The sequence below is a fragment of the Triticum aestivum genome, chromosome 6B (genome assembly GCF_018294505.1).
Source record: "Triticum aestivum cultivar Chinese Spring chromosome 6B, IWGSC CS RefSeq v2.1, whole genome shotgun sequence".
NCBI classification, from domain to species: domain Eukaryota; kingdom Viridiplantae; phylum Streptophyta; class Magnoliopsida; order Poales; family Poaceae; genus Triticum; species Triticum aestivum.
The window spans coordinates 320,713,166-320,735,706 of record NC_057810.1 but is presented as its reverse complement, the minus strand read 5'-3'; the positions used below and the strand labels follow the sequence as shown (position 1 = coordinate 320,735,706).

The window sequence follows — 22,541 nt, the reverse complement described above, 5'->3', positions numbered from 1 at the left end:
TATTTTGAGAAAAAGTCTGTTCTGTTAAGACTGGTGTTCTACTTACGATTAGCATATATATATATATATATATATATATTTGTTCTACTTATGATTACTCATCTCTGACTATATAATATTGAATGCAGAACTGAACCAGTGATCATAGAATTTCCAGAGCTGGCCGGGCACTCTCGCCGTGATTACTGGTTGGCAATTATATCTGAAGTTCTTTATGTTCACAGGTTTGTTAGGAAGTTCAACATAAGTGGAGTCGATAAAGAGGAAATAATTCTGAAGGCCTCGCTTGGTATCTTGCGGTTGCAAGCCATCGAAGAATTAGCTTTTCCAGCTTCCAATCGATACGAATCTCTTTTGTTGTTCAATCTTTGTGACAAACTTCCTGGAGGAGATGTAATACTTGAAACACTAGCCAGTACTATATCATCAAGAAGTTCAGCTCATGCCAATCAACCAGGCATGAGCATTGGAATGCGTTCCATGTCTGCCTTCGCTGTCCTGTCAAACCTGGGCATGGTATCACCAGGTAATAATAGTGAGAGACTCTTTGTTGGTGAGATAGTCGTTGGGGAAATGAGTTCCTTGCAGAAGGCAGTTACTGAGTCAATGAACAACTACAAGAAGGTTGAACTGGCCCAAGCCACAGTTGATGGAGTCAAAGTTGATGGGCTTGATACAAACCTGGTAGTGATGAAGGTAAACTAAGAACAACATAATCTCTTCATCTTTTCAATTACTTTAGATTGTTTGGCCTTTTCGAGCATTATCGCCTGTTCAATCTGGTCACTTAATTTTACTGCACTTTGGACTTGTATTTCTGGAGCCAGGTTCTTGTTTCAGTCCCTATTGTAACATTGGTTTAATTAAAATTCTCGAAACTGGAAATATACAGAGGCATATATGTTGTCTCATGGAAGTCCAGATGAGAGTGGGGAGTGTTCAGGGTTGCAATCATTCTGTCATCCTCTTTATGGTCAAAACATGTTGTTTTGAGGACTTGCATGACAAAGAGCAGGAGTAGTCTTATCCTTGGTACAATATGCGGTGGCCGGCAGCGGGGGTGCGGCCAGCAGAAATAGGGGATCTACAGCAGGTTAAGGCAGCAGCAGTACGTAAGGGGAGGCAGCAGCGGCTGTGTGTAGAGTAATGTGCCCTGCTCTTGTCCAAGGCTGCTCATCTGGCTGGACGAGATGCGTGCCCAGGAGCTGCTGCTGTGTTGCACAGCAGGAAAAAAAAAGTGCATCCACTTGCTCTGTACGGGAGCTACATGTTGAAGGGGAGCCTTGGCGCAGTGGTAAAGCTGCTGCCTTGTGACCATGAGGTCATGGGTTCAAGTCCTGGAAACAGCCTCTTACAGAAATGTAGGGAAAGGCTGCGTACTATAGACCCAAAGTGGTCGGACCCTTCCCTGGACCCTGCGCAAGCGGGAGCTACATGCACCAGGTTGCCCACTTGCTCTGTACGGAAGAGGAGATAGCTGCAGAGGAGTATAAGTGGTCAGGCAGGCAGTGCAGCCAGGAGTGTGCGTGTACTGCAGTGGACGAGCAGTTTGGGTGTCTGGTGCTCGTGCATTTGCCTGCGAGGAGAAGAGTGCGTGTGGCCCGGACATTGGGAGCAGCGTGCTGGATTCTCGGCTTTGGCGTGTGCCAGGGAGAAGATTGGTTTCTTGTGCTCTTCCATTTAGCAGCTGCTTGGGGTTCAGCTGTAGTGCTGTACTTGTTAGCTGCGCAAGAGAACTTGTTTTGTGCTGCTTCGAGGCTCTGTTTGTTAGTCGCCGACTAATCACCGAGCCGGAAATCACCAATTATGTCCAACTAATCGCTGAGGCGGAGGCATGGTGACTCGACTTGACTTGTTGACTCAAAAACCTTACTCTGAGGTGATTCGCAATCATGGAGGAAAATCAAAGAATTGAGAAGCTACTTGAGAAATTGACTCAATTGAGGGTGGAGAAAAATAAGGCTAATCTAATTTAACCCCGGAAGGACAGTTGTTTTTCCACTTTCTGAATTTCTGCACTCATTAACTGTCTCAATTTTTCAACGACGCCCATCGAGCACCATTCGTGGGATTGTGAACAACCGGATAACCACGACTTCCATGAAGAGCAACCGAAGGAGACAGAGCATGGAAGGCACGGCACCACATGAAATCTTGAGGAAAACAGAGGTCACAATGATGGGAGAAGTCGTGATGTGCTTGCACAAGGAACGGGTGAAACAATCGCCGCTCCCTGCCACCTAGCGACGAAGACCAGAAGGAAGGCGTGGACGAGCGGGAACATGGCCCACCTGAGGTAACAACAATAAGAGAAGCAAACGATCCCGTCAAGACTCACCTGGTCCACCATCTAATGATAACAGTGATGACCCTAGTCGACCGCGCACCGAAGGCCATCACACCTACCCAATGAACGTGTCGTCCTGGCAACGATACTATGGGATGTCAAGCTTTCTCCCACGAAATCACCAGCGTGAGGGTGCCACGCCATGTACAGACTCAACTTCGAGAGTGACTCACTAACCCCGTCGCCTTCCTTACGAAGTTTCCCCGGCGTTACGTGTCATGGGCGGCAATACGGCAATACCTCTGACATGGCAAACATCCAACCACCCATCTACAAGGCAACACCCTTGCATGTCTTAGGAACCTACCTTTTTACCAAAAAAGTCTTTCGCCCCGCGTTTACATATAAAGCAACAACCTCATACGGCCGAGCAAACCACAACACAACACACCCACAACCACACTCACCCAAGGCCAGATACGAAGGTGCTAGAAGCTACAACAACCACACACTGAACGACTCGAAGTAGACTAGAAGATGACAGTAAGCACTCCTCGGAGATACCAAGAAGAGGTGAAGTTGAGGGTCGACGACAGCGTGAGCTCCAAGACGGTGCCTTCAGGAAGGATACGACACCGAAGCACCGACGCCGCCTGATCCAAGGATCTAGATTTTCATCCGAAGCACGACGAAGAGAAAGGAGCAACCTTAACGGAGACTTCAGGAAGATGACGATGCCCACGGGCGCCGCTTCCGTCGGCCTGGCCGAAGCCAGACAGGGTTTTCACCTCAGCATGCATGCTCCTTCGCCTAGTGTGTGGCCAGGCATGAGTACCCTAGCGGCACACCTACACGAAACGTCAAAACGCCATCCACCACACAGCCCATGCGGCCATGGCCGCTAGCTGCACGCACCTGAGCTGCGAGCTTAGCCCACGAGCACCGCAACTCCCACCACTGAGCCGCTGCCCAGGAAACACGACGACCAATAGGGCCTCCATGGCTGCAAGCGATGAACCGACCGGAAAGCTCCGACCGCCGATAGAGCCGCCAGCAACCGGGACAATCAGATTGATCGGGGAGCCACCAGGTCGGAGAAGAAGTGACATGGGAGCGGACCACGTTGACGACAGGCACCCCTGCCGGTGACGGTGGCCCGATCGCATCGGCGCCACCCATCACTCCCAACAGCTCTCCATACGCCACCTCCTGTGGCGCCTGACCGTAGCTCCTGGCCTGGATCCGCATCTGGCTTGTACCACGTCGACGACAGGCACCCCTACCGGTGACGGGTGGCCCGATCGCATCGGCGCCACCCATCAGTCCCAACACCTCTCCATACGCCACCTCCTGTGGCGCTTGACCATAGCTCCTGGCCTGGATCCGCATCTAGCTTGTCCCTGCCACCCGCTCCATGACGTGAGGTGACGGACCGACCACACCAGCAACCGCGAAGGACCCCAGCGACCTCCACCAGGACCGCGCGCCAACAGACCGACACCAGAGGAAGTTCAGCCGCCGCTGCGACGCGACCCGCACTGCCACCATGGGCTTGCCACCACGCTGTCGCAGCCCATAACCAAGCCACGACCAGGGTGAGCGTGACCACCACCCCTGAGCCGCCAGCGGCGATCAGGGGGCAAATCTGGGCGGATGACCGGCAACCACCGCACCTACCAGTAGCTGCCGGCGCGCTGCCGTGGGCCACAGCCAAAGTCGAACCCGTCAATCACCGCCCGCCCCCGTGCCGCCCGCCGCCAGGAACCCATCAGAATGGATCTGACATGGGCCGCCGCTGCCAAGCATGCCCCGCCTCCGCCAGGCATGCGCAGCCGCCACCACCACGGGCACGAGCCACCGCCGCTAACAAGCAGTCCTCCACGTCAAGGCATAGCTGCCGGCGCTGCCGCGCCCCACACGTAGCGCCACGCCCCCGCGCGAAGAAGGCATCCTCGCCGCCCACACGGAGAGGAGAGGAGGCCCCGTCGCCGCCGCTACCAAGTGGGCTTTGCCCATCAGCGAGCGGCGGCGAAGTGGTTTAAGAGTAGGCGGCGGCTAGGGTTTCCCCCCGTCACTCGCGGGAGTGACGCGGGGGGGGGGGGGTGAGGAGGAGAGCTTCGGATTAGGAACCTATTGCCCTATCGACTGTTGGAACACCTTTTGTGAACCTCTTCATTAGAAGCCTTTCTACCACGGGGGACAACAAGGAGATAAAAGAGGATTTTAAGCTCATCAAGATGGCAGGCAATGAAAAGCTACATGACTACCTCCACCATACCGCTTGGAATGGCATTGGAATGGCACAAAGTCCCTTACCTCCCGGACGAAGAAGTAACCGAAACATTCAAGGTTGCGTGCGGTCCACAAGGATCGAGGCACCACCTCCATATATGAAGGAGACCTACCACATGAACCAACTTGTCAAAATCGTCAGAAAAGCGATAGCTATCGATGTTGCCATCACACGGAAGGCCGAAGATGGTAGGGACTGAAGTCCAAATGACCCGAACATGAGAAAGAACACCAGCAGAAATGATGGAGGAGCGACTCGAACGTCATGGTCGGATGCATTAGCAATGACTTTGAACGTTGAGGTGAGCCACATGTGCAGCGCAAAGTGTGCCACAAGAAGGGTCAATTGCAGTCAAAATCCAAGTTCTAGGGCTCAAAGGATAAATGCACCCCTTTTTGATTTGAAGAAGGCAGAGGTAAATGGTAGGAGATATGCAACTTGTGTTCCCTTGGGGCCATAGGCCAGTACATATACATGTACAGGTGCATGAAATATGCAAAAAAAACCTTATAGAATGGAACAAATAAAAGGGTACATGGCTAAAATATATAACTCAACCCCATTCCCTGTCAAAATCATGGTGGATCAACAACATTGAGTTTGGAGAGATACTCTGCTCTATTCTGGGCCTTCATAAAGAAATCCGCCAACTATAACTTGGAAGCTACATACTGAAGAGAATAACCTTATCCCACACACCCGAGCGCACAAAAGAAGCCTCAACACCATTATGCTTGGTGAGCTCATGCTTCAAGGGTTGCGCGCAGTGTTGATAGCACATGTACTGGTTGATGAGAGGAGTAGGTGTAGTGACAGAAACACCAAGATCTTCAAGCAGCCATCGTAGCCAATCCTCCTCTACTATTAAAAGAGCCATAGCTCGCAACTCAGTCTCTGAACTCGAATAGGAAGCTGACAACTTCAGTCAGTTTCTTCGTCTTCCAGGCAATGAGAGAACCATAAAGAAAAACACAGTAAGTAGAAAGGGACCGTCAATCTAAAGGATCACTAGCCCAATAGCATTCAAATAGGCCTGAAGCTGGAACGAACTGGATCGTGGGAAGAAGAGATGGCGAGAGATAGGCCCACGAAGATACCGTAGAACACACAGGAGGTGACTGTAGTGGACCAAAGTGGGAGCAGAGACAAATTGACTTAGAATCTGAATGAGATAGGAAATTTCCGGACGAGTGATGACTAGATAGACAAGACTTCCAACAAGACAACGACAACGCGTAGGATCAGACAAAGGCTCATTGTTAGAAGCACAAAGGTGGACTTTGAGCTCCATCAAATCAACCATGTGCTCAAGCAAGAAGATCTGGATATACTTCCCTTGGGAAGTAAAGAAACCGACAGAGGTAGAAGAAACCTCAATCCTAAGGAAGTAGCGAAGAGCACCAAAATCAGACATAAGAAATTGCTCACTAAGACGAGCCTTCACAAACACAATGTACTTAAAGTCGTTGCCAGTGATGATCATGTCGTCGACATATAGAAGAAGAGTCTGTCAATGAGCTGAAAGGTGGACAAAAACGCTGGATCATGAGCACTCATCGGAAAACCAGCCACAATCACCACTAAGGCGAAGCACTCAAACCAGGCATGAGGGGCTTGCTTAAGGCCATATAGAGAGCGACGAAGATTACAGACCATGCCATCAGGAATAGAATACATGACGTGCGGGAAGACCAAGACCTAAACCTAAGCTCTAATACCATGTTAGGAATATGTAACTTGTATTCCTATGTGGCCATAGGCCATATATATACGCATGCAAGTGCGCTACAATATGCAGAAAGTCCCTTATAGATCGGGGAAAACGCAAAGGGTACACAACTAAATATATATAACTCAAATAGATTATCACAATTGGTGCGAAGTTGCATATGACGGGATCCCATGGAAGAGCTTAGTGCAGGACCCTCTCAAACTACATGGAAGAACAAAGGCTGAGATCAATGTAGAGGTCGTAGGACAATGACGATGACCCCCCCTCCCCCCCAATGTACTTATGCGGGTAAACCACCTACGGATAGTTCAAAAAAGCGCTAGGCGTTAATTGTGTGTTTTGCCACCGCCTTGCGCTTTTCTGACCAAAGCGCATGCTTATCCGCAATTATGCGCAGCTATACACTAGGCATTTTGCTATCGCCTAGAACCTAGGCGCACCTTTTTTAACTATGTCTACGGGGAGTATTAGTGACTTGCAAGTCGGAGGTTGAAGCGAAGAAGATAGCAAGGGATGTCCTCGTTTGACAACGCTTGACCTGCGACTAGAATGAAATGGGCAGAAGTACCCATCATGATCAGCGAGAAAGACTGCCCACCAGGATGCCAACGCCCATGGCGACTTCCTCTAGTCGTATCCCCTATCATAGGGAGCGCGCGAGTTCACCGCGTGCTAATTGATGGGGGAGTTCCTTTAGCATGATTTCGTTGAAAACATGGGACCAGATGTAGGTATCCCACAGAGAGAGAGCAGGACTTGAGGGAGTTACATGGAATTATCCCAGGGGTGTCACACCTGCCGTCATCTTTGAGAAATCAGATAATTTCCGCAAGCTGTGCACCTTCGAGGTTGTTGACTTCAAGATGGTCTACATGGCCATGATAGTCCACCACACGTTTGCACAATTCATGGCTATATTGAATCACATCTACATGATGGTAAAGCTGCCGGGGCTGAAAGACACCATCAGGGTCCAAGGCTCCCTTGAACACACGGTTGAATGTGATCGGCGGAACTATGAAATGACCGCCGCCACTTGGGTCCTCAACGCGCGGGTGCCTCCTATGATCTTCCTGTTAGAGTACTATATATATAGCCGTGTAGCCTTTTCTATTTTCCCCATTTTATAAGAGGTTTTCTACATATTTCCTGCACCTGTCCATGTACATATGCTGCCCTATGCCCCCATGGGAATACAAGTTGCATATTTCCTAACATGGTTAGAGCCTAGGTCAATTTTTTCGCACACGCAACTCTTGCTGTGATCCCTTCGCCGCGATGTTGTCATCTTCTTGCCGGTCGTGCCTGCTCCCTTTCCCTCCGCCGCCGCCGTACCTCTCGGTTGCTGCATTGCACCACCTCGCTTCCGATCCACGCCACCCCGCCTCTGATTCATGTCCTGGACACTCCGCCGTCTGCCTCCTAATCGAATCGGCCCACCTCTCGCACGTCTCTAGGTCACGGATGTACTCTTGCACCAGGTCCTTTCGGTCGCTGCTGCCATCTTTCTCAAGTTGGTTCCTTGTGCCAGGCCCGTGTTGCCCCTCCGCCCTCTGCCATTTAGGTCGACGCCTCCCTGGTCGTTGCTGCCCAGCTGCGCACGCACGCATTTACAAGGCTGCCGCCAAGCCGCGCACGCACGCATTTACAAGGCTGCCGCCAAGCTGCGCACGCACGCATTTACAAGGCTGCTGCCCAGCTGCGCACCCACACATCTACAAGGCTGCTGCTTCCCCCCGCGCGTGCACACAATCTCTTTTGCTGGTCATGCTTCCTCCTATTCCTCGCGTGAGTAGGCAACCTGCTTGTTTGTTTCTCGTGTTAGCAAACATGGTTGATTGGTGCCATCCTCTTTTGCTGGCGTGTTTCACCCGCCGCTAGCCTTTGTCCAGCCCGTGATTCTTTTTTGCTTGGTTAAAAAAAGAGTAGAAAAATACATGTATGATGTTTTCGTCGGGTATGCATCTCCCTCCCTGCCCGCCAAATCTTGGCAGTGTTCCTTACATTGATTTTGTCTCGCACACCTCGGTGCTCGTACACTTGCGATGTCGTCTCCTTCGACGTCTTCCATAGGCAGTGGTGGTCGCTCTTTAGTAGCGCATCTCGCGACCTCCGCACATGGTGATTGTTGCTCTACACCCTCTGCCCTCGTGACTTTCACCGGTAGTGTTTGTGCATATTGCTCCATCGGCCGCGCCTCACACACGCGCCTTCTCTTGGCACTTGGTGCTTGTCTGCATGCACCCTCCTCTCCTTCATCGGCTTCTGCAGACGATTCTGGTCATGCTACACCATCTTCTGTAGTGGCTTCCATAGGTGGTGGTGGTTGCTCCTCTCGTGGTGCTGCTACATCCACTACTTCAGCTATGTCCTTCATTGAGCAGGAGAGTGCGCAACTTCGCGACCCGCTTCTCCCTCGGACTCCTTTGCCGGGTGCATCTACGTTGACCTCTTCAGTTGAGCCTCTGACTAAGTAGGAGATTACGCGACTTTGATGCCTACCAGGTACGACTTTTGGTTCTACATCAACAACTTTTGCTACTGATTCTTTTGGCACTATTAGACTATCTCTACACTAGCCCATACATCTCCATGGATTCTTGATACTGGAGCATCTTTTCATATGACTCATGATTCATCCACTTCGTCCTCCATTCTATCTATCGATTTTCCTATTCATGTTCTTGATCCTGATGGTACCATCCTTCTGGTTAATGGCCGAGGCGTTCTTACTTTGTCTTTTCATTTTCCTGATGTTGCTCATGTTCCCGGACATACCATGCAGCTCATTTCTAGTTGTCAGATTGTTGACTCTGCTTGTAGGGTCATTCTCGAATTTGACTCATGTTTTGTTTAGGATCTTCACACTGGTGCTCTCCTTGGTGCTGGCCCCCGATGCCGTGACTCCAAGGGCCTCTGGGAGCTTGATTGACGTCACCTTCCCTTCGTGCTATTGTTGCACTCTCTCCACCTTTGTTGCCTTGTCTACCAGCTCTTTTCAGTAGTGGCATCATTGCCTTTGTCACTTGTGTGGCCCGCATCTCTCATCCTTAGTTCGAAGTGGTTTTCTTGGATCCGTCTCCGGTGGTGTATTTAGATGTCAGGGTTGACGGCTTGGTAAACAGGTCAGTTACCTTATCCATATAGCGAGACCGTGTCTCAGCGTCCTTTTAACCTTGTTCACTTATGTATGGGGTCTAGCTCCCTTCGCCTCGAAAAGAGGCTGTCACTACTATATTATATTTATAAATGATTTCTCTCTACACACGTGGATATATCTTATGTCTTCTCGTAGTGAGGTCTTGTTTCTATAAGCGTCTTGCTACGATGGTTCACTCATATGCATATTGGTGTGTTCCGTGTTGACCCTATTGGAGAGTATATCTCCAAGATGTTGTGTGGAGTCCTTGCTGAGCAGGCTACTCTTGCTCAATTCTCTTGTCCTGGTGCTCATGCTCAGAGTGGCGTGGCTGAGCGCAAGCATCATGACCTTCTCGAGATGGCTCGTGTATTGATGATCACTACCTCCCTTCTGCCTCACTTTTGGGTTGGGGCTGTCTCCACTTCCACCTATCTCAGCAACATTCAGCCATTCTCCGCTCGCCTTTGATCGCTCTCCTGATTATTGGGCGCTTCATTTGTTTGGTTGTGTTTGCTGTGCGCTTCTTGCCCCCCATGAACGCACCAAACTTACCGCTTAGCCCGTCTGAGTGTCTTCTTAGGGTACAATGATGAGCATAAGAGCCGTGGTTGTTGGGATCCTGTCGGTCGTCGGATGCTTATTTTCAACACACCTATCACTCCTGTTGAGCCCTTGTCTACCCATCCCACCTACTTCTCAGACTGCCGCAGATCCATCGCCGCCATCTCTTATGGTTTCCTCATAGTTGCAGATCCTGTTGAACCCAAGCAAAAGGGAATTTTTTTAGTACGAGCCAGCTTGATGCAAGGAGGGAGGCCTACCCCCTTTCTCCCATATTGACCAATGCTCGGGGAGCATTGCGGAACCCCCCTCGCTACCCCCTTTGGAACTAACCATATCGTCTACCAGCGCCAGCAGTGTCCTCCGGCACCTTGATGGGATCTACCCGAGACAGAAAGGCCTCAGTGAAAATAGGTCATCGAAAATTGGAAGGCTCGCGACTGGGTCAAGAAACTCACCTCCGCCGTCCTGACTAGGACCAAGCACCAAACCATGTACCCATATTGGGTTCATCTTGTTCCTTAAACAGGAAATTCTTTGGCGGAAGAAGCCGCCCTGCATTGCCCGTCCCACAAGTCTTTGATGGCCGCCACCATTGGAGTAAGGAAACTATAGTTCGCCCACACGAGTCCCATTTGACTAGTCGGGTGTTAACAAACTTGGGGGCACCAGTCTCATCAGACACGATACGGGCCGGCCTTGTCATGACTCAAAGAATTGCGGGGCTGCATCTCAATGAAGGCCCAACCTTTGCCAGTGCGTATCGAGAACCGATAGGAACATGGGACCTCATTGGGCGCCATGTTCGTATTCACCTTAAGCAAGAAGTTATGGAAGAGATTCGGATCTTAGCGGATCCCGATGAAGCGCTCGCAAAGATGCATGAAGGCAGATAAGACCACCGAAATCAGGGCCCAGTGATAAAGCTAGATTCCGCAGAAATGCATCATAGAGTAGAGGAAAGTGGACAAGGGGAAATTTACACCACCTTGGAGGTGGTAGGCAAGAACCATCATCGCGGCCCTGCCGGGTGTCGAGGAGTCACCCAGGGAGAAAGCGGTGCCACAAAGCCTCCGATGCTCCTTTGTTGGAGATATTTGCACTGTGCACACTTGCAATTTCAAGTTCAAGTGTATCTATGCACCACTTCAAAGTTGGAAAATTGTTACATCTGCTCTATTAATCATCCACGGACTGGAATGTACCATCTATATCTGTTTTTGAACATGTGAATTTAGTCAATTACTCTTCCAGTTGAAATTCCAAATGAAGGCAATTTAGTTCACCGGAACTCAAAAGGTAGGGTTTGGTGAGATCTGCTTTTTAGGAGTGTAATGTGCCGCTCATGTGCTCCCCATACAGTGGTCATGAATAGACATTCCACGCCACTTGTCATGCACCCAAGCTGGCATGCTCATGATCTACAGTAACCTGCAATTTGTAACTTCTATGGCCTAGTTTAAGTAACCAGAGTTCAGTAATCTGCAATTCAATTGTCTCTTATCTACATGTGTACTTTCTTCGATGGTTATGTTTTCAATACAATTGCACCAACCATGTATGTCAAATGCCAAATTTGTGTTTCCTATGGGCATTTATGAATATAATGATTTAATTGTATCTAGGAATTGTTATCACCGGTAAGTGACCTTTGGAGGTTTTTGGTGTCGTTGGCATTGTGGGACGAGCCTTTTAAGTCATTCATCTTTTGCTTGTTATCTTCTTCTATTATCATAAGGTATGCTGCTTTGCCCATATATATTTTTATTTTCTTTATGCAATGGTTGGTTATTGTGAGGGCAGGCCTGGCGCAGTGGTGAAGTCCTCCCCACTTGTGCCAAGAGGTCCTGGGTTCGAACCAGCCTCTCTGCATTGCACTTTGCAGGGGTAAGACTAGGTTCCTATAATCCCTCCCCAGACCCCACCTTGTGTGGGAGCTTCTATGCACTGGGTCTGTCCTTTTTTTAATGGTTGGTTATTGTGTACTATCGGACATACTAACAAATAAAGGCAAGGATCATGTTCTGCTACATCTCACGGAAGGAAGGCTGCCAACATAAACTTGTGGGGACTTGCATGTGTTAATATTTGTGTAGAGAATGCGTTGCTGGTTGTTTTAGGTAGTACTTTTTTTGGTGGATAATGGAAGTCCATTTGGTTGTAACACCATTCGAGTTTGAGCACCATGACAAGAGAACTAAGCAAGTGTGCCCTACTTAGCTAGTAATCCGCCTGACAAATGGGGGATATACTCACCAGCAGAGTCTACACGAAAGACATGAATAGGGGTAGATAACTCGGTATGTACGGTGGTAGCGAATTGCTGATATACAGGAAGAACCTCATTGTGAGAAGACATAAATATTTCCAAGTTTAGTGAGAAATCATCTATAAAAGTAATGTAATATGGAGACCCCCTTTCGAGATGAAGGGAGCTTTGACCCCAAACATCTAAATGAACAAGATCAAAAGAACGCTAAGACATTAACTCCCTATGAGGGTGAGGTAATTGAATCTTTTTACCAAGCTTACAACCCTGACAATCTAAAGGCACATTTCCTAAGATAGACCCCATAAGAACACAATGAACTAAATACGAAAGATGAGAGTCACATAGATGATCGAGACGCTGATGGAAAGAGCTCCTAGACAAGGTAATGGGGGCAGAGAGACTGGCGGCCATGGCAATGGAAGGAATATGAAGCGCTCACCCACCGGCCACCTCCATCGAGCGTCGTGAGGAAGACCGAGTTAGACCGACTATAAACTAGCTTGACGATGGTGCTCGCACACGTAGGTTGCGTCGTCGCCATCTCCAGGAGACTGTCGCCACAGGAAGCCACTCACTAGGCCGCCGCTGCCACCAGTCACACCCACTCGCCTTCCCGCCCTGGTCGACACCAGCGATCATGCTAGCTTGGCCTCTTTGTCTCCTCTGTACGCACATGCCCAGCGCTCTCCTTGTTGTGAGACTAAGGCAGTTCCCAAGGCCCGTCTTATGTTTCCTCTTAGATTGGATCTGAAAAAGGAAGAGTAAACCAAAAAAAAAGTACAATGTCTTCACTGTCGGGCTATCATATCATCTCTTGTCGGCCGGTGATTTTGACAATGTTCACTACATCGGGTTCGATTGGCCACATGCGCATTCACCTGTGTGGCCTTTGTCTTCTCTTCGGCGAGGTCACATATCCGCCTCGCCCTATTGCCACTGGAGCCTAAACCGTAGGCTCCTGCCCCAGATGCTCTGTACTTGTCGGTGGTTCGTCGGGAGTACGCACTTCAGCATGGTCATTCCATTATCGACATTTCTATGTATGAAGTTCTGCTATTTGGCTTCAGCTTGATATTCTGCTGGTTGTGGCTCTTGTGCGCGTGTTGCCAAATTGTTCGTTTACGAGCTTTGTATCGGCAACGTAAGGAGTTTGAGCCACGATGTGCCCAAATCTTTTTCGCTTGTGCCTCGTGTCTCTTCTGGAGGCACTCACTGAGATCCACACCGAGGAGACTAGCCTGGATGGTGCTAGAGTACTGTAAGTTCCCTCGGAGCTCGCTCCGCACTCACCTGCTACACCACCTACTGCACCGGCTGCTTCCCGCTTCAGTGATCCGCCTCTTCTACCGTCTCCAATTGGCAGTGGTAGTCACCCTTCTTCTAGTAGTTGTTGTCCGCATTGCCCCTATTGCGTCAACGATGGTGAAGTTGAGTATGATTGCTACAAGAAGCAGCAACACATGTGACGCGGTTCTTCTTGAGGGATTTGTGGTTCTACATCAACCTCTTTAGTTGCGTCTCTAACTGCACAGGATGTTGTGCAACAATATCTGCTTGCAGCTTCGGGTTCTTCCTCGACAGGTTCTGCAAGTTCAGCTACAAAGCGACCACCTTCTCCACAGTCAGGTACATCCATATGGATTCTTGATTCTGGAGCCTCTTTCCATATGACATATGATTCTTCCTCTTTGCCATCCATTAGACCTCTAGATTCCCTGTTCTTATTGCCGATGGTACTTCTCTGCCTATTGCTAATCCAGGTACACTGAGCATTCCATCATTTTTTGTTTCCCTTGTGGCTCATGTTCCTCGGCTTACCATGCAACTCTTTTCTATTGGCCAGGTTACTTTGGTTGTCACGACATTCTCGATGATGATTCTTGTTGTGTTTAGGACCGCCATAGGGGAGCTCTGGTTGGAAGCCTATCTAACATAATACGGGAGATTGCGATGGGGAAATTCTATCTAGACTGTGCGGGATGGCTTCGATGAGAGGGAAATAGCTGCATGCATGCTATTGTGTAGGGTAGAAAGCGAATTAGATAAGAAGAATGAAGATGGCAAGACAAATGATTGATCTGGAAGGCAATGAAAAAGTATTTTTCAAGGAAGCATGAGTTGTATGTGTGGAGGAGAAAGAAAAACCCTAGGCCCTAATACCACGTTTGGGAATAACAAATTATATTTCCATGAAGCGATAGGGGGATATATATACACGTACATGTGTGGTAAATATGCAGAAAACCCATAAGGGTTATTACATGGCTAACATATACCACTCTTAACAACAATCACATAGCATGCTTCTTCAACATGCTTGATTTATGTTCTGGTTTTCACCAAATGCGTAATAACATCGCCAAGACAATCTTTCGCACGCACAATGCCAACTACAAGTTCCTAGTCATGCCTTTTGGCATGACCAATGCCCCCAACGACTTTCTAGGGCTTGATCAATGAGATCCTTCAGCTCTTCCTATGTTGTCTTTTCTGTCTTGTTTGATTATATCCTTATTTATTGCTCATCATGGTTGGAGCACTGCGTCATCTTTGATACAAGGCAAGTCGTTGGGTGGCCCGATCTTCACGATTTGGAGGTGGAACGGCGATGAACACTCGTAACTATGCGTACGAAAAGCAATTTCAAGCTCTTCCTCTTGCTCTCCTTTCTCCTCATCCATGGCTTGGTCTTCTTCCCTCACTTATCCATGCTAGATTCCTTCGCACCTAAGTATGCACAAGGTTTTGGAATTAGGTAGTAGACATGTCTCATATGAATGCATATGGAGCTCGAAGGGTAACAAAGTCACCTCGGTGTTAATGGCACGTGAGCGAGCTCTTGTCACCGGTCCACTTGGAGCTTGTGGGGTTGATGATGCATGGTGATGTCCATGGGGTGCTTCGCATCAATCTTCGTCTTGTGTTTGAGGTTATACGACAAGATACCCTCTTCCTCGAATGGTCCAAGTGCACATTCGGTGCTGCATCCATGGCGTACCTCAGCCATGTGATTTCTGCAGATGGTCTGCCCACAGATCGACAAGGTCCATCTGTGGCAGATGAGCCAACCTCACTATTGGTGTTAACACATGTGCTATGAGGCTTCGGTCTTTGTCACACCTGTGCGTGACGACACAGTGGACTAGAGAGATGCCAAGGGCATGTTGGGCCATGGGCACTGTGAGGGATGTAAACTAGAGCCAAGTGTGGCCCAGAGAAGAGGCTATTTAACGCGTGTAACTGACAAGATGAACCATCGATCAGAAGAATGAACTGGTTCCTGGTACCCTCGATATCCTCATCTTTCTGTGCTCTTCTCACCTCAAACCCTATCCGAACTATCCTGACACCTTGTGACTCTATTCCCTCTCCGACGGGTTCATCACAATTTGATAATCAAAGCCCAATCCCCCTCCCCAAAACCCAGCTTCCTTAGTTGTTCCTCTGAATCTCCCGACCTGATTCGTACATCCACTTTATTGGGTGTGATTTTGCTTCGGTGAACATCACGCAAAATCCCTTAGATAGATTTTGGATTGGCTTGGAGCGTTAACGGCGACGCAATCCAAGCCTTCTGCTCAGACATGCCATGTCCTTACAGCCATGGAGAGTGAAAATCAGACGAAGTCCTTGCTCGACACGATCCCCAAGCGCCTCAATGACTTGCCATCCTGGACCAGCGCCATGAGGCCTAGCTCTAGTTCAAAGAGAGTCACCACCGATATGCAAGGGATGAGGAAAGAAATCCACCTCATCCAAGCAGATGTCGATGAGCCCAAGACGCACACCCGCGATCCATTAGAATTAGGCTCTGCCATTGCACCCGCACCTTTGGCGACCCCGCCACTGCCAAAGATGGGCTAGCCAACGAGATGGCCGCCCCACAGCTATTGTATGCCATGCCGGTCATCTCGTAGGCTGCTCTAGCTGGTGGCCATGACTATGTCAAATTCCCGCACCATGGTTTCCTCACTTTCAATAGCACTGCCCTGCGCCTTTGGTCGGACCGTCGCCTGGCCTATTTTGAGTTGTACAAAATTTCGTAGCATCAGCGGCTGACCACGACTATGCTCTACATTGAAGAGCACGCGACAACACTGGCTCCATGTATGCCGGCAGTCCCAATGCATTTTCACACGGGAAGCCTTCAAGGAAGCTCTGTTGGAGGAATTTGGATCTGATGAAATTGAATTGTTGATGAACTGTTTGCTGCAACCGAGGCGGACCAGATTGGTGGCGGATTATTGTTGGGCATTTGAGGCATCAATTGCATTTGATTTCGCTGGCCTTTAGGCACCGAAAAGCATCATGCACGCCTTGTGTGTGCACACACCCAGGAGAAACTTGAGCACTAGCGTCCGCGCTACAGGCCGGCACCTGCGGGTCAACCGCCTACCTCTCTGCTCCCCACATTGACCCCTCCTTAGGGATGTAAAGGCACGCCGTTTAAGCCCACTTATCCGTCTAATAGTTCAAGTTTTTTCCCGGGAAAATGAACTATTGAGCTAACTAAACGGGCCTTCCGGCGCTATGTATTGCGCCATTTACATCCCTACCCTCCTCGACCACCAGTTGCACTACGGCTTCCCTCCTCGACCACCAGTTGCACTGCGGCCTCTGGACAAGTTTGGGCTCTATTCTGCTGTGGGGACAATTACCTTCGGGAGCATCAGTGCAAGCACCGAGGTGAGTGCTCACGATCAAGGTCGGTGACTATGGCGAGTTGCTCTCGGATGATGCCGTCCGCGCTCTAGAATTGATGGAGGAACCCGGTGCCGGTGCCCCATCATTGGAGTGCTGCCAGCTTTCGTGCACGCCATCACCGACTTTGAAGCGACAGGCACGATTCGCTTGCGCATACTTGTGGGCACCCAAGACAAGTTGCTGCTGCTCGACTTTGGGAACACGCACAACTTCATCAACGCAATGTTCGTTGACCATATCGGTGCCACCACCGCACCCATACCACTGGTGGGTGTCAAGCTTGCGAATGGATAGTGTCTCTGCTATGATAAGTTCGTCCTGACAATTTGGTGGTTGCAAGGCCATGAGTTCACCACCAACATGCGCGTCATGGAGCTCGGCGCATATAATGGAATTTTGGGCATGGAAGTCTCGGCGTAATAGCCTGATGAACTGCCATTGGCTAGAGAAAATGATCACGTTCATTCACCAAGGCCAAGAGGTGACACTGCAAGGTGACCGATCAACAAACGAAACGTCTTTGCTTCCCCTAGAGCCTGATACTTTGCTCAAGTGGCATGCCGGAAAGACATATGGGCGATGGCAGTGATGGAGATAACACCTTCGAGGTCATCAACAGAAGGACAACACGTGCCTCTGCCAGTTTAGGCCGTCCTCGATGAGTTCCACGTCTTTGCCAAGCCCAAGTCCCTTTCACTTCATCGCCAATACGACCACGTCATCACCCTCATGCCGGAGTTGCGCCCAACCAAGAAAGGTCCTTGAGCTCAGGGTGTGTTTGCAGGGGCTGGGACGTGTAATGTTCCGACTCAGTATGTTAGTCTGGTTGCATTATGTCGGGAGTGCATCTGGTACGATGCAAGGTCACCTTGTTTGTTTGAAGTCAGGAACTCCTGTCTTCTGTTTATGTTTGAAGTCAATGGCTCCCTAGAGTGTGACAACAACCCACCCTTTGAGAGCGGCACCACGCCACCGCACAGTGGGTCAACCTTGGAATCCCATCCCTCGTCGCTAATGGGTGTGCATCCGTGGATGCTGGGCCTCCTTGTCTGTTTGACGTCAACCTTGGGATCCTGTCCGTCCTCGCCAACGGAAGTACATCCATGACGATGCTGGGCCGCCTCGTGTGTTTGAAGTCGACAAACCCTCGTCTTCTGCTTACGTCTGGGATCCCGTACATCATCGCCAATGGGGATGCATCCGTTACAATGCTAGGGCCCCCTCGTTTGTTTGAAGTCCACAACTCCTATCTAGGCCCAGCGTCTTCTGTTTGTGTGTGAAGTCAATAGCCCCCTTGAGTACGACAACGGCCCTCCGAGAGCGATTGTGGGTTTGGGCGGCACCGTGCCACTGCACAGCAGATCAACCATGGGATCTCGTCCCTCTTCGCCAATGGGAGTACATCCATGACAATGCTGGTCCACCTTGTTTGTTTGAAGTCATCTAGGCCCTGCGTCTTCTAATCATGTTTCAAGTCAATAGCTCCCTGGAGTGCCATGATGGCCCTTCGAGTGCACCCATAATATTCAAGAAGGTCCTTGTAACTGGATTAGCTAGAACATACCGTTACTCTCATTTGCAAAATGGCAAGATCGAGCGCCGAGTTAGCGAGATGTGCGTTGCGGGGTGATCATGCACAACATGAGCCCATATGCCGCTCCCGTGCTCCTCGCGAAGAAGGATGGAACGTGGCCTTTTGTGTGGACTATCCACGCCTGACATCACAATAAAAAACAAGTTCCTTTTGCCAATTGTCGACGAACTCAACGAGCTAGTGGCTCGACCTACTTCTCGAAGCTCAACTTCCATGTCGGTTACTATCAAATCCTGATGAAGCATGTTGATGAGATGAAAATGGCGTTCAAGACGCATCACAAACACTTCCACTTCCGAGTCATGCCATTTGGGTTGACGAATGCGCTGACAACATTCCAATGACTCTTGTACTCGATCTTCGCCGAGCATGTCCGTAGGTTTGTCATTGTCTTTCTGGATGACATCTTGGTGTACAATTCCTCACTTTAGGAGCACACTACCCACTTGCATCGGCTGCTCGACAGGATTCATCCACACCAATTGTTTGCCCAGGCATCCCAGTGCACGTTCACCTAGACTGGTATCAAATACCTAGGAAATGTGATCTCTTGGGACGGTGTCGCCACAGACAACCAGAAGGCGACAACCATGCAACATTGGCCCACTCCCACCAATGCCACCGAGCTGTGAGGTTTCCTTGGCCTCATGGGCTATTACCGAAAGTTTGTGCCCATGTAGGGCATCCTTGCCAAGCCACTTACCCCGCTGCTAACAAAAAAAGGGCTTTGAAGTGGCAGATCATGCCTAGACGGTGTCGGAGCCACTCAATCAAGCGATGGTGATGAAACCCGTTTTGGCGTTGCCCGACTTCACTAAGCCATCGTCAATCGAGATGGATGCCCGTGACACCAGCATTGGGGCCGTCCTCGTGCAAGGCAGCCACCCCGTGGCATTCTTCAGCAAGGCTCTCGGTGTCCACAACAAAAAACAATCAGGAAAGGAGTTCCTCACTGTCATGATGGTCGTGGACAAGTGGTGCACCTACCTACAAACGGCTCCGTTCATGATCCTGATTGACCGCAAGTGCTTGGGCAACTGGCAGCTCGTGACAAAATTGCAACGGACGGCGATGTCCAACCTCCTAGGGCTCCCGTTCACCTTCCAATACAAGCACGATGTCGAGAACGGCTCTGACAATGCTCTGTCTCATGTGGGCAACCTCCTCTTGGTTGACACTCTCTTGGTCTGGCAACCCGGCTGGAGGCAGGAGGTAACTAACTCATACGAGACAGATGTGTCAGCAAGCTTTTGCCAACTCACACTGTGCAGCCCGAAGAAGCAACACTGCAGTGCATCATTCGCTTCCACTGGCGTGTATGGATCGGCTGCAACATCGCACTGCATGCTAAGCTAGTGAGCGTGCTGCGCAACAATGTGGTCGGCAGCCACTTTGGGTTGGTCGCGACCTACCACTGCGTCAAGTTGTTCCTGTACACAGGGCTCAAACAAGCCGTCGATGATTTTGTCCGACAGTGCTAGGCGTGCTGGTGTGCCAGCATGCCAAGTACGAACACACCAAGCCGGCCTACTTGGAACTCCTGTCGGTGCCGGAAGGGCCGTGGACGGGCCTAACCATGGACTTCGTTGAGGGCCTTCCCTAGTCTGACAGATTTGACGTGATCATGGTGGTTGTTGACCGCTTCATCATCAAGCCCGCACACTCAATGCCACTTTGCCACCCCTTCAGTGCACAATAAGTGGTGCGGACGTTCTTGGTCGCGATCGCAAGCTTCACGCCACGCCCAAGTCGATTGTCTCGGACTGTGACCGCGTCTTCACCAGCGACATGTGGCCAGAGATGCTCGCCTCCGTTGGCACCCAGCTGCGGTAGTCCACAGTGTATCATCCACAAACAAATGGTCAAAGTGAGCACGTAAACCAATGCCTTGAGATTTACCTTCGCTGCGACCTCCACGACACTCCGGGCAAATGGGGGTGCTGGCTTCTGATGGTGGAGCTTAGGTACAACTCCACATTTCACTTGATCGCTCAATTGTTCCCCCTTCAAGGTGCTCTATGGGCAGGAACCAAACCTTAGTGCCACCCTCTCTTGGCCGACTGCTTCTACATCAGCGATCGACGACACGGATTGGGAGCAGCAGACCGAGCTCATGCGCACCCAGCTGCTCTGAGGTCAGTGCCGCATCCAGCGCAAGACTGACCACAACCGTGTTGAGCGCATGTTCATGGTGTGGGATGCGGTCCTGCTCAAGCTGCAACCCTACGCCCAAAGCTCTGTTGCCTTGCCACAAGCTCACATGCAAGTACTTTGGGTCTTCAAAGGTGCTGCAATCCGTTAGGCAGCTCGCTACAAGCTTGATCTTCCGGACGACAGCCACATTTACTCCGTCTCCCAGCTGAAGCCATTCATGCCGGACTACACTCCAGTGTTTCCCGAGCTGGTGCGCACCGCCGATCTGACAGTCGGCGACCTGATGAAACACGACAATGGCTTGGTCGTCCAACTCAAGGTGTGGTGGTCTACCCTATCACCGAGACTCAGTCAACTCGGAGGACTATGGCGTTCTCAGGCTCCGCTTTCCGACGGTAGCAGTCTGGACAGGGGCTCCATCTGAAGAAAGGGAGAATGTCACACCTGTGCCCGATGACACAGGTGGACTAGAGAGATGTCAGGGGCATGTTGGAGGATTTAAACTGGAATTGAGTGTGGCCCAGACAGTGAGGCTATTTAATACTGGTTAACTGGCGAGATGAACCATCGACCTGAGGAACAAACTGATTCCTCGTCCCCTAGCTTTCCTCTCATCTTTCTGTGCTCTTCTCACCTCAAACCGTATCCCCACTACCCTGCCAACTTGATCCCCTCTCCGACGGGTTCGTCAGTCTTGCAGGTTACCACCGCAAGTTTTATCAGGACTTTCGCAGTATGGCAGCGCAGCTCACCAAGCTACTGAAGGAGGGATTTAGTTAGTGTGAAGAAGCCAAGGCTGTGTTCCATGAGAGCACCCTCGGTACAGCCCCAGTCCTGCAGATGCCAACTTTCAACTCCAGCTTTATCGACGAGGGTGATGCTTCAAACTCTGGTCATAGCGCCGTTCTTCACCAGGACAATGGTCTGTTGACTTTCTAGAGCCGGCACATAGCAACACTGCGTCCTGCCAAGCTGGCAGCCTATGAGAGGGAGCTAATGACGGGAACATGCATTCACCGACTGTACTGACCACTATAGTTTGAATTTCACCCTGGAGCAGCGGCTCAGTTAATCCCACAACATTAATTGGTGAATAAGTTGTTTGGCTATGATTTCATGGTGGAACACCATCATGGGCGTCGTGGGCATCTGAAGATACCAAGCGTTGTGCTCTTGAAAAAAAAGATACCAAGAGTTGCTTAGTAAAAATATCCAGTAGAAGTTCATGGATACGATGAATCTTAATATCAGCTTGTCAACTAATTGATGATTTTTCATCCGTTCATATTAGTGATGTTCCTATGCTTCTATGCTGAGACAGGGGATGGGTAGTCTATTTTCTTGTTATGGTCATACTGTTATCAGCAACAGTCATGCTGCTGACAAGACTAACTAGTCAAGGAAAGCCAATGACTGAGGTCAAGGTGACATCTCCACCTTCAATGAACACTATGGAGCAGCTCTTAGCTGTTCAAAATGCTATTTCCAAAGTTGAAGAGCTTGTCCAGGATGCAAATATTGTTCTTCTGAAGATAAGAGCTCTACTGCTGGCTTTTCCATCTCAGGTGATTATATCTTCTTAGTTTTCACCATTCCATCTTAAAATTTATTTGATTTGCAGTTTTGCTTATGTGCTGTCTATGCTATATGGATAATGTTGTAGTAAGAAGGTAACATGCACTGTAGATTGTGGTAGATGTATTGTCCAAGGGGATGTCTAAGTTACACTTTAATTTGCAAATTTATACTTAATTTGGTGCAGAAATAATGAAAGCACCATACAACTACGTGCTTTGTTTCAT

General features: G+C 49.8%; 1 protein-coding gene across 3 annotated transcripts in view; it reads left to right on the top strand.

Moving 5' to 3' along the window:
• LOC123137070 (uncharacterized) overlaps positions 1-22,541 on the top strand; it is a 44,361-nt gene that overhangs the window by 4,036 nt on the left and 17,784 nt on the right. For all 3 annotated transcript variants that reach the window (XR_006467722.1, XM_044556630.1, XM_044556631.1), the window contains exons 6-8: positions 129-696; positions 11,641-11,753; positions 22,061-22,304. Coding sequence is in view for 2 of the 3 variants with exons in the window: in XM_044556630.1 (XP_044412565.1) it covers positions 129-696; positions 11,641-11,753; positions 22,061-22,304 (925 nt within the window). In the remaining variant the exon portion in view is untranslated. The remainder of the gene's footprint in view (positions 1-128; positions 697-11,640; positions 11,754-22,060; positions 22,305-22,541) is intronic.